General features: G+C 62.5%; 3 protein-coding genes and 2 long non-coding RNA genes across 12 annotated transcripts; 2 read left to right on the top strand and 3 right to left on the bottom strand.

Moving 5' to 3' along the window:
• Positions 1–52: 52 nt before the first annotated feature.
• On the bottom strand, positions 53–2,783 carry PAGR1 (PAXIP1 associated glutamate rich protein 1). Its single transcript, XM_043560093.1, has 3 exons — positions 1,869–2,783; positions 1,597–1,679; positions 53–477 (listed from the first exon to the last, which is right to left on the bottom strand). Exons 1-3 carry the CDS (start codon positions 2,348–2,350, stop codon positions 278–280), a joined length of 765 nt encoding a protein of 254 aa, XP_043416028.1. The 5' UTR covers positions 2,351–2,783; the 3' UTR covers positions 53–277.
• On the bottom strand, positions 1,968–6,782 carry PRRT2 (proline rich transmembrane protein 2). Of its 4 annotated transcripts, XM_043560091.1 has the most exons (5): positions 6,630–6,733; positions 4,999–5,965; positions 4,473–4,605; positions 2,762–2,849; positions 1,968–2,075 (listed from the first exon to the last, which is right to left on the bottom strand). In XM_043560091.1, the coding sequence occupies exons 1-4, from the start codon at positions 6,644–6,646 to the stop codon at positions 2,797–2,799; spliced, it is 1,170 nt and encodes a 389-aa protein (XP_043416026.1). In that variant the 5' UTR covers positions 6,647–6,733; the 3' UTR covers positions 1,968–2,075; positions 2,762–2,796. The 4 variants fall into 4 exon arrangements, with proteins under 4 accessions (XP_043416026.1, XP_043416027.1, XP_043416023.1 ...); XM_043560092.1 differs by lacking the exons at positions 1,968–2,075; positions 2,762–2,849 and adding an exon at positions 3,045–4,301; XM_043560089.1 differs by lacking the exons at positions 1,968–2,075; positions 2,762–2,849 and having other exon boundaries at positions 4,309–4,605.
• Positions 6,747–8,078, top strand: LOC122471473. Its single transcript, XR_006294192.1, has 2 exons — positions 6,747–7,529; positions 7,620–8,078. It is a non-coding gene; the product is annotated as an uncharacterized LOC122471473 (long non-coding RNA).
• MAZ (MYC associated zinc finger protein) lies at positions 7,902–13,078 on the bottom strand. Of its 5 annotated transcripts, none has more exons than XM_043560086.1 (6): positions 12,956–13,077; positions 12,223–12,309; positions 11,283–12,139; positions 10,818–10,881; positions 10,370–10,541; positions 7,902–9,026 (listed from the first exon to the last, which is right to left on the bottom strand). In XM_043560086.1, the coding sequence occupies exons 1-6, from the start codon at positions 12,989–12,991 to the stop codon at positions 8,869–8,871; spliced, it is 1,374 nt and encodes a 457-aa protein (XP_043416021.1). In that variant the 5' UTR covers positions 12,992–13,077; the 3' UTR covers positions 7,902–8,868. The 5 variants fall into 5 exon arrangements, with proteins under 5 accessions (XP_043416021.1, XP_043416019.1, XP_043416020.1 ...); XM_043560085.1 differs by lacking the exon at positions 7,902–9,026 and adding an exon at positions 9,360–9,562 and having other exon boundaries at positions 12,956–13,078; XM_043560084.1 differs by lacking the exon at positions 12,956–13,077 and having other exon boundaries at positions 12,223–12,475.
• On the top strand, positions 9,430–10,467 carry LOC122471472. The gene is made up of 3 exons (XR_006294191.1): positions 9,430–9,542; positions 10,035–10,124; positions 10,253–10,467. It is a non-coding gene; the product is annotated as an uncharacterized LOC122471472 (long non-coding RNA).
• Positions 13,079–13,483: the final 405 nt, after the last annotated feature.

Raw genomic sequence — 13,483 nt, 5'->3', positions numbered from 1 at the left:
GCCACCCCACAACTGTTTGGGCTCCTGCTGCAGCCCAGCCCCTAAGAGAAGATAACTTTGTTGTTTTTTATTTTAGATTCAGAAAAGTCAACCCAGGTTCTCCAAAGAGATGTTCACCAGAAAACGTAAATACACACATGTCCTCCTTCTGGCAAGGTGCGGTGTTGGGAGCTTGGGAGTCTCTGTCCTCTTCCCCAGTGCCCCGGGTCAGGGAAGGAGGGCCCAGGTCCCAGGACGTGTACACCCTGCATCCTAAAGGTGGCGGAAGGAGCAGCAGTCAGTATTTCCGCTGCCGGGGGAAGAGAGTACTCCCTGAGGACCGGAGTGGGGGGCTGGTGGGGCTGGGGTCCTCGGAGTCCAGGCTGAAGAGGTCCCTGCCAGTGCGAAGGATCTGTTCCTCCAGCTTTTTGTGCCGCTTCATGTCTGAGAGGACCTTGTCCAGGCGAGCCTCCCGTTTCTGGCTCCGGGCTGAGCTCCCTAGAGAAAAGTAAGGTAAGAAATGTGGATGGGAAACAGTGTGCACCAGACCTGTCCGGATGTTAATTAATTACTTGCGGAGCTCATTAAACATAGAGAATTCCAGACCTCTGTCGTGGAGGTTCTGAGGTTTAGGGCTCGGCCTCAGATGGGGTAAGCAGTGAAGGTCTGAACCACGAGAAGGGGCCAGTAATGTGGAGACCAGGGAAGGGTATCCAGGCAGGGGAAGGACAAGTACAAAGGCCCCAGGCAGGAGCAGGGAGGCCTGTTCAAAGAAGAGTATAGAAAGCTGGGGGAGGAGACTGAAAGATGTGCTCAAAGAATCGACTCACAGGCCAAAGTCAAGAGGAGTGGCTTGGATCTCTTAGTTTAAATGGAAATGTCCTTGGAAGCCTTGGTGACCCAGGGAGTGGCAGAGTTGGGGGGGGGGGGGGACAGGGGAGGGGAGTTGCAGTGTATGGATTCTCTTGACATGCTCTTTCCTCCAGTGATGGAATCCTTTGGAGAATTTTAAACACAGTAGTGACGTGATTTATATTTTAATAGGATCGTTCTAGTTGCTGAGAATGGAAGCAGGGAGACCAGTTAGGAGCCACTGCAAATATCCAGGCAAGAGAAATAATGGCTTGGATGTGGGTGTGGTATTGGAGGCGGAGAGTAGCAGATGAACTTGGAAACATGGAGGTAGAGAGCTAACAGAACTTGCTGCTGGCTTGAATGTTGGGGTAAGAGAAAGAGAAATCAAGAATGGCTCTAAGGGTAAATTCTAGGAAGGCACATGGGGTGTTAAATTGGGTCAGGTTAGGAGATGTACACGGGAGTAGAGGGATGAGGATCTAGATAATAATGAATTACCAGAAAGACCTGAACTTTTAGGGAGACAGAGATAAAAGGAATGGGGACCATTATAGAATTATTCGTGAAAGTTTTGTAAAGGAAGATAAGGTATCTATCCAAGCCGGAAGGAGGGCAACACTGGGGGAAATGCTCATTCCTGCAGCTACAAGTTGTGTAGCAACCAAGGCACCAAGCATAGGCCTCTTTTAAGCAGTCACTTTTTAGGTCAGTGGGAGTAGAGGCTCTTCACCACTCCCCCCCCCCCGCCCCCCTTGTCTGTACCTGGGGTGCGTCTCCGGTCAATCAGGGAGTCCTTTGGTGTCATTGGCTCATCATCAAAGTCAAATTCTGTAGGCATGTGTGGTCTGGGAGAGGTGGACATAGGGTGAAGGGTGAGAGTGGTCTCCCCAAATACCCCACCCTGCCGGTCTTCCCCCCCCCCCCCCTTCTGTGCCAACACTTTCCATGCTCCAGGGTCCCACCTCCCCTCCCAATTTCCTCCGGGCATCAAAGGAAGCAAGCCCCAGGAACAAGGTGTAAGGGTGTGCCCTCACTTTTCCTCTTCCTCCTCTTTGGGCTCAGGCTCCTCATCGGATCTCTCCTCTTCACTCTGGGCCTCAGGTGTCGGTGGCCGGCGGGGCAGGATCTCAGCCCGAAGCTCCAGGGTACCGTGGGCAGCCAGAAGTTCATAGAGCCGCTGGATTTCGGAGGGGGGAGGCATCCAGGCCTGCCCATCCGCGGGCAGCTCCACCTCCTCATCACTGCAGGGCACGTACCAGTCTTCGGATTCTCCCTTGGCCTGCTCTTCCCCGTCAGCACTGGGGGCTTCTCCCTGCACCTCCTCAGCCCCGGACCCCTCATGCTCCGTCTCCTCCCGGCCTCCTTCCCCCTCTTCTTCGGCTTTATTGGCCGAAGCAGAGGGGCCTCCGGTATCCTCCACGGCCAGAGCTTGGAGGCCAGAGGTCACTTCCCCTTCTTCAGACAGAGGCGCCGCCGTGGTGGCCGAAATGTCTCCATGACCCCGAACAAGGGACATAGGCTACTAGGGGAGGGGCCTTGCGATGATAGGGGATGCAGGAGTAGTAAGCCGGGGGGGGGGGGGGGTGTAGGGGGCGCTGGAGGGGGGGGGGGGCCTCCCGTCCCCCTCCCCCAAGGGATTGGGCTGCCCAGGAGTTTAGGAATTGTCTCTGCAACCAATCAGGCTCCAACAACGGTCCCTGCGACGAGACCGCCGGTTCCCAAGAGGGGGCGCTGAGTCCCCTCCGAGGACCCCGCCCCACGGATCCAGATCCGGTACTCCAAGATTCCCAGGAATCACCGGAACCACTTTCTGGGCCAGAGAGGGGCGGAGCCGCTCTTTACGCCTTCACACCGCCCCTCTCCACACCTGGATCCGACGCCCTCTCCCCACACCTCGCAGTTCCGCCACTTCAGCCGCCGTACGCACCTGGAGCTAAGACCCGCCTCCCGGGCTGCGCAGGGTCACAGTACGCAGGCGCACAGAGATGGCGCGGAAGGCTCCGCTCTAGCCAAAGCTACTTGGAAAAGGAAAGCAAGGGGAGGATTGCACATGCGCAGGTAGGCTCGGGCACAATTGGCTTCGGCCCACAGTAAAGATGGCCACCGGGTCGTCGCATGCGCACACCACCCAGTAGGTTCTGCCCGAAAGAGGGCAGTGCCACGGGCCCCGGCGGCGGCGGACAGACGTAAGGACCAACTGAGGCTTAGAGGCGAGTCTCATGCAGTCTCCGTTTATTGGTGTTTCAGACTCATGCAGCATCCGGCATACAAAGAGGGAGAATCTGTTTGATGTATCTTTTTTTTTTTTTTAAAGACTTTTAGTGTTCCCCCACGCCTTTTTTTTTTTTTTTTTTTTTTTTTTTTTTTTTTTAAGAAAACAAAACCCGCCAACTCCAAACAGCGTCATAGCTCGGTCCCCGCCTCCCTAGCGGACTGTCGCGTGCAACAAACCTCTCTCGTCCTCTTGGAAAATAATTATAGAGCTTCCCGCCCCTCATTCGCTCCCTGCATCTGGGAGCTTTGGATCTATTTCGGGGTTCTTTCGCTACAAAGCACGTGAATGACCCCAGTCCCGACGCCTTTAAGAAACTCGCTGACCGGGTTAAAAAGCCCAGGTGGGGCAGGTCAACTCGGGCTGACCGGAGAGGGTCAACAGCCACGCCCCTTCCTCCTCGCAGGTGCGTGTTCAGAACAGAGCTAGCAAGAGTGCACGACACCCTGCACAAGTCCCCAGACAAGGCCTGGCTTGCCAGCTCTGCGACCCAGAGGCGCTCCGGGGGCGTCAGGACCTGGGTGGGCCCAGCAGAAAATAGTCGGAACCCAGGCTGGGGAGCCCTCCCCTGATACCGCTCCCCTCCCCCAGCCTGACCTACGTGCTGGAGTTTTTGCAGAGAAAACGGTGGCAAGAGGGAAGAGGAAAGGATCCTGAGGGGAGGAAGAAATGCTGAGGGGAGATGAGGCAGGAAGGGGGCAGAAGGTGTGAAAGGGGAAGGAGAGATGATACCGGGGAGAAGGAAGAAAGGAATGGGGAAATATGCCACGACAGTGAAAGTTGAAAGGGGGACACTGGGGCTGAGGTGCAGGGAATTCGGGAAGTTGGGAGGAGTGCAGGGAGGGTGAGAGCAGAGAGAGTTTGTGAGACCTTCAGGGAGATTTCCAGAAGTGCAGGGAGGTTTCCAGAAGTGCAGGGATAGGGAGGCCAAGAGGCTGGAGGGGATGCAGGCAGAAGTGCAGGGAGGTTGGAAACAGTGCAGGAAGAAGAGAGGCCTACGGTTGGCACAGGAGCCTGGCAGGATGCAGGAGCAGGAAAGAAGCTGGCTGTAAACAAGGCCGCTCAGGCTCCCTTGGTCCCTATGGGTGCGGGCCTGGGCCATCGATTGGGCTCCCCCCAGGGGAGGATGGGCCCAAGGCAGCTCCCAACAGGAAGAAAAATCTTGGAATGCGGGGCAGAGCCCCTCACTTATACACTGTGGGAGAGGAGAGGGAGGGACAGACAGAGACAGTAGGGGGGAGGGGGAGACAAGGAGAGACAAAGGAGAAGTAGGGAGGACAGACAGGAGAGAGCAGGGGTAGGGGTTAGTAAAGCTGCCCTTGCCAACCCTTCCATTCCTCCCAGCCTGTCCCAGACCCCCACTCACCGCCTAAGTTGATGACGCAGGAGGCGATGATGATGAGGACCCCCCCTACCAGCGCCACGATGCTTAAGAGCTTTGCCACGCGGCCCAGACGCTGGGCCCCATCCACGTCCCCCTGCTGCAGGCTGTTCCGGGACTGGGGTTAGGGTGAGGGGTGGGGCACCATGGCCCAGGTCAGGAGAAGGCAGCCCAGCAGGGATCAGGTGAAAGAGTTGTCCAGAGGAGACAGGCGGGCCCCCGTGGACAGTGGTTAAAGGAGGAAAGAGGGTTGGGGAGGCAGGGGGAGGAGGGCACAGGTCAGCAAGGTGGCGTGAAACACGCCTTGGCATCCCTCCCACCTGACGGGGTAGGGCAGTGGTGGCTCAGACGGTAAAGTCCTAGGGAGAGGCCGGGAAAATCCCCATAATTGGGAAGTGAGATCCATGCAGAGAGGAGAGGGGAAGACAAGGCTACTCCCGGGGTTCTGTCCAGGTGCTGGCAGGAAGCTGGGAGCCACAGCAGGCCTGGGCCAGGGTCCCATGGGGCTCACCATGACAGCATAAGCGAAGGCCACGATGTTGACAGGCCACATGGGGCAGAAGCAGGACAGGATGGCGAGGATGATGTAGTCCCGAGGTTTCTGGGTGCCTTCACCCCCCTCCACCCCAGACCCTGCCAGCTGGGAGCTGGGGTGGCGGCTCAGGCTACCTCTGGGAGATCCTGGATGCCCACTGTGAGCCCTTCCTAGTCGATCCTCCTCAACCAGCTGCTGCAGCACGCGGGGAGGAGCCCCATTGGCTGGGTGGGTTTTTGTTGAGGGTGGCGAGTGAGGCTGAGGGGCTGGGCCCTCTTCCCCATCGCCAGCCTGCAGGGGCACCACTGCCCCATTTTCTTGCTTTTCCCCCACACTCTCAGTCAGGACCTCAGGGGTGGGGTCCTCCTGGGTAGGGGGCTCTGGCTGAAGAGCTGACTTGGGGGTGGGCTGGGAATCTGGCTGGCAGTCTGGCTGAGGGTCTGACTGGGTGTCCAGCTGGGGAGCAGACTCTGAGGCTGGCTCAAGTGGGGCTGTAGACCCCAGATCAGACCCCTGGTCTGCAGTGGCCTCTTTATTTGCTTCTGGTTTGGGTGCCGGCTCTTGGTGTGCTTCTTTGGGGCTGGGGTTGGCATTTGACTCCCCTCCTGGACTTGAGCTGAGGTCTCTGGCCTGGGCTGTTCCTGGGGCCCCAGTTAGGGTCTCTGTGGTTTCTGGAGCCAGTCCAGCTTTGGTTTCTGAGTCCACAGGGGCCCCAGTGTCGTCTGGGCCGGGCTGCAGGGCCTCTGGCTCATCTGGGACCCCGGCTGGGACCTGGAGAGGGCCAGTTTCGGCTTCAGAATGGCCAGGCCCTTCTCCTTGGGTTTGGGGACCCTCTTCTATCACCTTCATCTCCGAGACCTCAGAGCTGCTGGCTGCCATCTTGAGAGGGGAGAGAGGAGAGGACCTCAATGGAGTGGATGGAGCAGCAGAGACAGCAGCAATCCTGGAAGAGGAGGAGACAGGTTTGGTGTGAGGAAAGAGGTGGCTCTCGGCACTGCAGCCCAAGAGGGCTATGCTCCTGTCTTAGGGCCAGCCCTGGGCTGCCTCTGGGGAGAAGAAGAAAAGTTGGGGTTTCCTTTGCCTTAGGGTGGGACATCCCTGGGGAGGACTGCTCTGCTCAAAGTCTTCTGCTGGGAGAGCCCCGGGGAGATTAACCCTTTTGAAAACAGGACCCTCCCCATGGTCTCTTCCTGGGTCCACCCGTTAAGAGCCAGACTCTCAGATCCTAGCAGATGCCCCAGCACCCCGAAATCAACAAGCTGTGCAGACGCTCGTAACACTCCGACAGGCAGACAGGCACACTGGGCAGAGGACCGATACTCACATTCCACTCCCTCTGCATCCTCCCCTCCTCCCTGGGTGCCCCGCCGGTGCAGTTTTCTCACTGCGCGTCTGGGGCGCAGACGCCCCCGCCCCTCCCTGGGGGACCTGGGCATTTCCTCTGAGCCCCTTCTCAGCCCCTCTCTCAGGGATTCCCTCAACCCCCGGGGAACCGGCGCCTCCTCCTCCCATCGGCGTGGCGCGCCCAGCACCACCAGCCAGTCCGCCAGGCGCCCGCATTCCGGTGCAGCCCTCCCGGCGTCCGCCGTCTGTCCGCGCACTCCTACCCGCAGCCTCTGTCCATCCCCGTCTCACCTCGACGCCGGCTTCTAGACTGCTCCCGCTGCTGCTGCCACCGCCGCCCCGTTGCAGCAGCCGCAGCCCGGGAGGGAGCGAGTCAGCGAGCGAGGGAGGGAGGCGGCGGGTCTCCCCTCCCCTCTGCTCGTCCCCTCCTCTCGCTCCTCTCAGGTCCCCTCCCCTACGCTCCGCTGCCGCCGCGCACCGCCCCCGCCCCTAGCTCGCCTCCCGCCCGTCCCGGCCAGCCCCAGGGAGCCACGCGTGCCAGGCCCCGCGTTACCCGGGCAACCGGCCGGGTAACCACTCGCGCCCCCTCCCTACCCCTTCCCACGCGCGCCTCCTGGGGGTGCCCCCTTCCCAAGCCCCGGGCCCCTCCCGCCAACGGTCACCGGGGGTCCTGGCAGAGGCAGGGGGCCGGGGGAAACCGAGAGGGGTCTGCGAGGAGACGGGACCTGTGAGACAGGCGGGACCCGGTGGTGGCACCCCAACAAGCAGAAAGAGGGGAAGGGAGATGAGGCAAAACTTAGGGAGGCTGCTCAGGAAGAACAGGGTGGGGTTTTAAGAGAGCGGAGCCTGCAGTACAGGAAGTCCCTCTACCCTCGAGGAAGCAGCAGCAGAAATGGGCGCTGGAAGGCTCCAGGGCCCCTGGAGCAGGACTCAGAAGGGAATTCCAGGGCAGAGGCTGCAGGGGCAGTCTGGAACAGGAAGGGGGCTGGGGCCGCGGAGCCCGCAAACGCAGAATGGGCCACGCCTAGGGTGAAAGGGACAGGTGGGGAGCAGTGCGGTTTTTCTTCTCGCCCTCACTGCTCCCAGTCCCGGGGCTGACTTCCCCCGTCCTTTCTGCAACTCCACCACCGGCCGTCACCTCTTAGGGCCTTGAGGGTGTGCAGGTATTCGGCGGGGGTCTCAGCAGCAGGCAAGGGGTGTGGATGGGGGAGAGCAGCGTTTCTGTCTGGTAACTGTTTGGGTTTCTAACCCAGGCGTCTTCAAACCTCCAGTGGCTATTCTGGGCCTGCCCAGATTGGGTATTCTCCGGAGACCTGGGAGTCCTGGAACCTGCTCTCCAGTCACTGGAGCCTCGGCCCCACCCTGGATCTGGACTGCAGCCACTGGTGCTGCCTCCGGTGAGGGTGAGGGAGGAGCCAGCGCCCCAGAGCCACGCTGGGTCGAGAGCAAGGCTGGGACCGACACCCGGCTGAAACTCCTTGGGGGTGGGGACAGAGGGTTTGGTGAGAGCAACTCATCCAATCCAGAGTCAGAGACAGGTTTTTATTTAAAATTTATTGTAATGGGGTCCGCGCAAAAGGAGGGGATGAAGGGTGGGGAACATGCAGGGGACACAGGAACACGATGACATGGCCAGGGCCACAGCTTCTGTCTTGGGGGAGAGGGATGAAAAGAAAAGGCCAGGGCTGGAGCTGGGGTGGAAGAGGGACGGGGGAGACACTGTGACTGCATTCCCCCCACCCCCAGGAAGCACCTCTAGTCCCTGGATCCCCCCGTTTACCCTGGCACCCTAAAATTCCATCTCTTATCCTGCCTCTGGCCCTAGTGGCTCCTTCTTTTGCTCCCCTTGACGTGTTTTCCCCTGACAGATTCTAAGTAGGACAATGTTTAGGGCCTGACCCTAAACAACCCCACCTTATGAAGGTACTACCGTTGCCTTCCCTGCTTCTGCCCCTTCTCCAATCTCACCTTTTCCCCTCTGGGACAGAATCTTTGATTCCCCTCCTTCCTCTCCTCCCTCCCCCTGAAAAAAAAAAAAAAAAAAAAAAAAAAAAAAAAAAAAAAAGCACCAACTCCCCAGGGAGGGGCAGCAGACAGTAGTGGGGGGTGGGGGGAGATGGAAGGAGGAGAGCAAGGACCATCAAGGAGAAGGCTCACAGATCCCTGGAAGGGCAGGGCAGGGGGTTACAGGGAGGAGAGGGGGTGAGGGCAGTGGCCACTCCTGTCCTCTGCCACCCCTGCCCACTGTCCAGGGGGCTTCAACACAACCGAGGGGACAGGTGTTTGTGTGGGGTCAGGTCTGACAGGGAGAAGAGAGGAGCAGGAGAAACAAATCGTTAAAACCTAGCGAATTCCCCTAAGAAACATCTCTTCCTCCTTTCCTTCTGGAGGCTCCTTGGTTGGTGGGGAAGTAGTGAGGAGTTGGTGGGAAGAGAGGGGAAGAGGAGACGGTACCAAGGGACTTTCCTCCACTTTCCGCTCTCCCCGCCACCAACCTGGAGCTCACCAGGGCTGAGAGGGAAGTGGCTGAGAGCTCACGGGCACCCCCTCGGCCCCCGAGAGGGAGCCCACAGCTGTCGGGGGAGCCGCCACCGCTGCCGCCGCCGCCGCCGCAGCCGCCGCCGCCGCCGCCGCTGCCATAGGACAGACCTCACCGGTACCTGCACAGCGAGAGACACCAGGAGATCACAGTACAATCTGAAAGGCAAGAGCCTCGCCCCCTGCCCCAGACTCATTCCCAGACTCCCTCCCCTGGGACACAGCCGTTGCTCACTTCCTGTTTGGTCCCCAGAGGCCTCCGCCTGCATCCTTACCCAGTTGTCCTGAAGGGCCTTCCCTGTCCCCAGAAGTCTCCCTAATTTCAGTGATGGATGGGCATCCCTGGCCTTCCTGAGATCCCCTATTGGGCCCTTTGAGCCCCCTCGTCCCACACAACCCATCCCACCCCCCCCAGCCATGCCCCACGCCTTGCCTGGTGGGTGCGGGGGTCCCCCTCAGCAGGTGGGCTGTGGCTGGGGGGCGTCTCCCGGGACAGGGGGGGCGGCCCCCCCCAGATGGGTCTGCATGTGGCCGGCCAGCTGGGCAGGGGTCTTGCAGTGCACGCTGCACAGCTTGCACAGGATGCGGTCAGCCCGCGGGGCCTGGAGCCCGTGGTCCTTCACCGCGTGGATGCGCAGGTATGCTGCTGTGGTGAAGCCTATTGGGGGGGGGGGGGGTGGATTGGGATGGGGGATGGGGGGTCAGCCAGGTGGAGACCCCAGAGACGGGGCTGTTCTCCTAGGCTGGGGACGCCCTGCTCAGATGGCCCTGTCCTCCTCCCACCATATCCTTGGTAGCCTGGGGCCAGCTACTCTGTTGGGGCTGGTGGGGCACATTTCCTCCCTAAGTTTGGGGCCTGGTTGAGTGGTGTCAGCTTCCTAGCCTTGGTGCCCACAGAGCCTATTCTCCGTGGCTGGGGGACCTCTTCCGGGATGACAGCGCACTGATTCCTAGCCACTTGAAGAGTTGACCCTCAGCAGAGACGGCTGTGTCCCCTCCCTCCAGGGCCCCATACAGTCTCAGCCCAATTACTCCGTGAATATGTGAATCTGTTTAAAAGCAGCTTTTTCTGCTCCTGGGGCAGGGCGCGAGCTTGTTAAACCCCTGCCAACGCGCTCTGCTTGCCCCAGGAGCCAAAGAGCAGAACATGTGGCCACACAGCTGAAACCCTGGCTTCCAACCCTTGGGAACTGGCTCTTGACCACTCCTTCCCCACAGCAGTCCTGCTCCCACCCTCCCTACCCACCCCGAGACTGACTCTTCCGGGTAGGTCATCTCCTCCAGTCAACACCTCTCAAAACTTAATGAGGTTCAGTCCTCCTGATGTTGTTCCATTTGCTTCCTAAAGGGCTCTAAATGCCATGAGCTCTGGACTACAACACCTTTAACCCACGTCTGTGGAAGGGCCTCTGGCTTTGTCCCCTACCCATTGTCCCTGGCCCTCCCAGCATCTTTCAGCATGTACCTTTGTTGCAGAGCTCACAGACATGGTGAGGGCCCTGGCTGTGCACCTTCATGTGGTCCGAAATATAAGCCGAGCTCAGCATCTTGCCACACACATGACATGGCACCTTCTCCTCGTGTCGTACTGTGTGCGCCCGCAGTCGATCCTTCGTAGCAAAAGCTGCCTCACATTTCTGGGGAAGGGGGGAGGGGCGTGGGGGGTGTCAGGAGAGTTAAAGCTTTGGGGAGTGGGGAGAGGGGGGCAAGAGGTTAAAGGAATCAGAGCCTTGGGGATCTTTGATCTGTAGGAAATGGGAGTGAGATGACAGGGTCTTGAAGAAGAGATGAGAAAATGGAGTGAAAAAGCAAAAAGAAGAGAGAGAAAAAGGGGGTCTGAGAGGCTGAGCTCAGACAGCTACAATGAGGATCAAAATCATGAAAACCGGGACAGGAGGCGGCGGGCTTCCTACCTCACATTTGAAGGGCCGTTCTGTTGAGTGCACTTGTCTGACGTGACTGTTGAGGTGATCCGGCCTGGGAACACGTTGGGGTTGGGGTTAGGGGCCTGGGGAGCGGACGCGCTCCCAATTCTACCCAACTTAGCACGACCGGCCTTTCCAAAGACCCCTGCCTTTTCGGCCCAGCCCAAGGCTTCGGAGCGCTGGCGCGGCAGGAAATCCCTCCCCCTGACGCAGGGCGGGCTGGTCCTCCTCCCACGCGAAGCTTTCTTACAACCGGAGGACCCACCTCCTTGGCTAAGTACCACCCCCTGCTCCCTGGTAACCAGGAGAGGCTTTCCTCCCTCCTCCCGGGGAGTGGCTCCCGGTCCCCGTCCTCAGAAACCTCCTCCCTCCCCGCCAGCCAAGGCCAGGCCACCTCCGTAGCCGTCCCTCCCTCCCCACCCGCCCAGTGGGCGGCCGAGGCCCCGTGCACACCGGGAGAAGCTCTTGCCACAGTGGGAGCAGTTGTAGGGCTTGTGCACAGCGCCGTCATGTGAGCGCACGTGGTAGCTCATGCGGTCCTTGCGCTTGAAGCGCTGCTGGCACACCGGGCACTGGTAGGGCTTCTCGTCCGAGTGCGACAGCTTGTGTCGGTTCAGGTGGTAGACGTCGCGGAAGGCCTTGCCGCACATCTCACAGGCGTGGTTCTTCCGGATGCGCTTTCCCGAGGCGGTCGTGGTCACCACGCCACCCGCGGCCACGGCGGCCGCTCCGCCGCCCGCACCCGCTTCTCCCCCTCCCCCGCCGGCTCCGCTCAGCTGGGGCACGCTCAGGAGGCTCAGGGGCACCATGGTGGGCATCTTCATAGCACCCGAGGGGACCCGGCCGGCCTTGGCTCCCGTGTGGATGGCCTCGTGCCTCCGGAGGTTGTAGCCGTTCTTGAACTCCTTGGCGCACAGGGCGCAGATGTAGGGCCCCTTGCTCTTTGTTTTCTTCTCCAAGGCAGATGCGACCGGGGCCACGGCGACCGTCGAGGTTGGGGCTACGACGGCGGTGGCCGCGGCTGCGGCGATGGTGGCGGCAGAGACAGGGGGCGCGGCCTCGGCAGCGGGCGCCGACACCGGCGGGGGCGGCGGCGGGGGCGCCGGCGGCTGCTTCAGAGCCGCTGTGTCCACTGTGGAGGCGGCGGCCGGGGCCGGGGGCGCAGCAGCGACGGCGGCGGCGGCGGCGGCAGCTGCGGCGGCGGCCGCGGCGGCGGCCGACTCCTGGGCGGCGGCGAGAACCGGGAGCAAGTCCACCTGGAGGGGCTCGGCCGCCGGGGGCTGGGGCGTGGGTGGGGGCGCCGGCGCGGCCTGCGAAGACAAGGCGCCGTGTGGGCCGCGGCCGCGGGTCGGCGCCCTCCCGGCCCGGCCCGCCACGGCCGGCCCCTACTCACCTGGAATGGACTCTGGGCGCAGCCCTGGGAGGCAAAGAAGCGGGACTGGAGCTCAGCCCCGACCTGCAGGGGGTTCTGGGCGTGACCCTGAGGTGGCGGGAAGGAGTTCATGAGGCCGCCCACCCCCCGGGAGTCCAGGCCCAGCACGGGGAAGGGGGGGGCCAGCAGCGTGCAAGGGAACACGGGGAACATGGCCTCGGCCACGGCGGGGCCCCCGGGGCTCAGCGGGGGCCGGGGGCGCGGGCCGCGCGGGGCCCGGGCTCGGGGCGCCGCCCCCGGCCGGCCGGGCTGGGCCGCGCCGAACGCATGGCCCGCGGGCCGCCCCGCCGCCCGCGCACCCCGGCCGGCGGGAGGGAGGGAAGGAGGGCGCCTGGCGGGCCGCGGAGCGCGGCGGCGACGGCGGCGGCGACGCCCCCTGGGTGGGGGCGGGAGGCCCCGCGGGGCCGGGGGCCGGGGGCAGGGGGCGGGGGCCCGGGCGGCGGCGGCGGCGGCGGCGGCGGCGGCGGCGGTTGGAGCCTGGCGGGGCGGGGTGGGGGGAGCGAGGGAGCAGCCTCGGCCCCCGCCGCGCGCGCGCCCAGCCGGCGCCTCGGGGAGGGCGGGGGAGGGCGCGAGGGAGGGAGGGGGACAGCTGCGCGCGCACCGGGCGCGCGGAGGGGGGGTGGGACGGGAGGGAGGGCGGGCGGGAGGGGGTGTGGGAAGGGGGGGTGGGGGGGCGGGGGGAGGGGGTTGTTACCTGGAAGATGAAGCTGCTCCAGTTGCCGGGATCCATGGCGGAGGGAGGGAGGGAGGTGGCTCGAGCTCACCCTGGGGCGGGAGGAGGAGGAGGCGGCGGTGGGGGAGGGGGAACCCAGGGAGGAGGCGCGCGGGGCGGGCGGGAGGGGGGAAGGAGGAGGAGGGTGGGGGGAGCGGAGCACACTGCGCGCGGGGAGGGCGGGCGGGGGGCGCGAGGACACACAAGAGGCTGGAGCGGGCGCGAGCGCGAGCGCGCGCGAGGCCAGCGGGAGGGGGGAGGTACGAGAGGGACTCTTGGCGGGAGGAGGGACGGGGGAGCCACCCAGCAGCCCGAGTCGCCCCAAGCGCGAGACCCCTGAGACGGCCGCTGATTGGCTGACGATGGCGCAGGTGGTGGGCGCGCGGGAGACAGGGCGGCTTCTCTCTTCCCCCCCCTTCAAAGATTCCACCCCCCTCCTCCCTCCGCCAGCGGCCGTTATTTCGCGCGCACGCGCATAAAACCGCTGTCGTTGCTGAGCGGGAGAACAGG

Source organism: Prionailurus bengalensis, chromosome E3 (genome assembly GCF_016509475.1).
Source record: "Prionailurus bengalensis isolate Pbe53 chromosome E3, Fcat_Pben_1.1_paternal_pri, whole genome shotgun sequence".
NCBI lineage: Eukaryota > Metazoa > Chordata > Mammalia > Carnivora > Felidae > Prionailurus > Prionailurus bengalensis.
This window is presented reverse-complemented; position numbering and strand designations above follow the sequence as displayed.

Bases quoted from the DNA above. Each gene is read 5' to 3' on its own strand.
- PAGR1 (XM_043560093.1), bottom strand. From the start codon at position 2,350: ATGTCCCTTGTTCGGGGTCATGGAGACATTTCGGCCACCACGGCGGCG. The intron at 1,680-1,868 runs GTGAGGGCACAC...CACCTCTCCCAG, and splicing joins AAAGAGGAGGAAGAGGAAAA to ACCACACATGCCTACAGAAT. The intron at 478-1,596 runs GTACAGACAAGG...ACTTTTCTCTAG, and splicing joins TGACCGGAGACGCACCCCAG to GGAGCTCAGCCCGGAGCCAG.
- MAZ (XM_043560083.1), bottom strand. From the start codon at position 12,414: ATGTTCCCCGTGTTCCCTTGCACGCTGCTGGCCCCCCCCTTCCCCGTG. The intron at 12,140-12,222 runs GTGAGTAGGGGC...TTGTCTTCGCAG, and splicing joins GCGCCCAGAGTCCATTCCAG to GCCGCGCCGGCGCCCCCACC. The intron at 10,542-10,817 runs GTAGGAAGCCCG...CCCCTTCCCCAG, and splicing joins AACGGCCCTTCAAATGTGAG to AAATGTGAGGCAGCTTTTGC.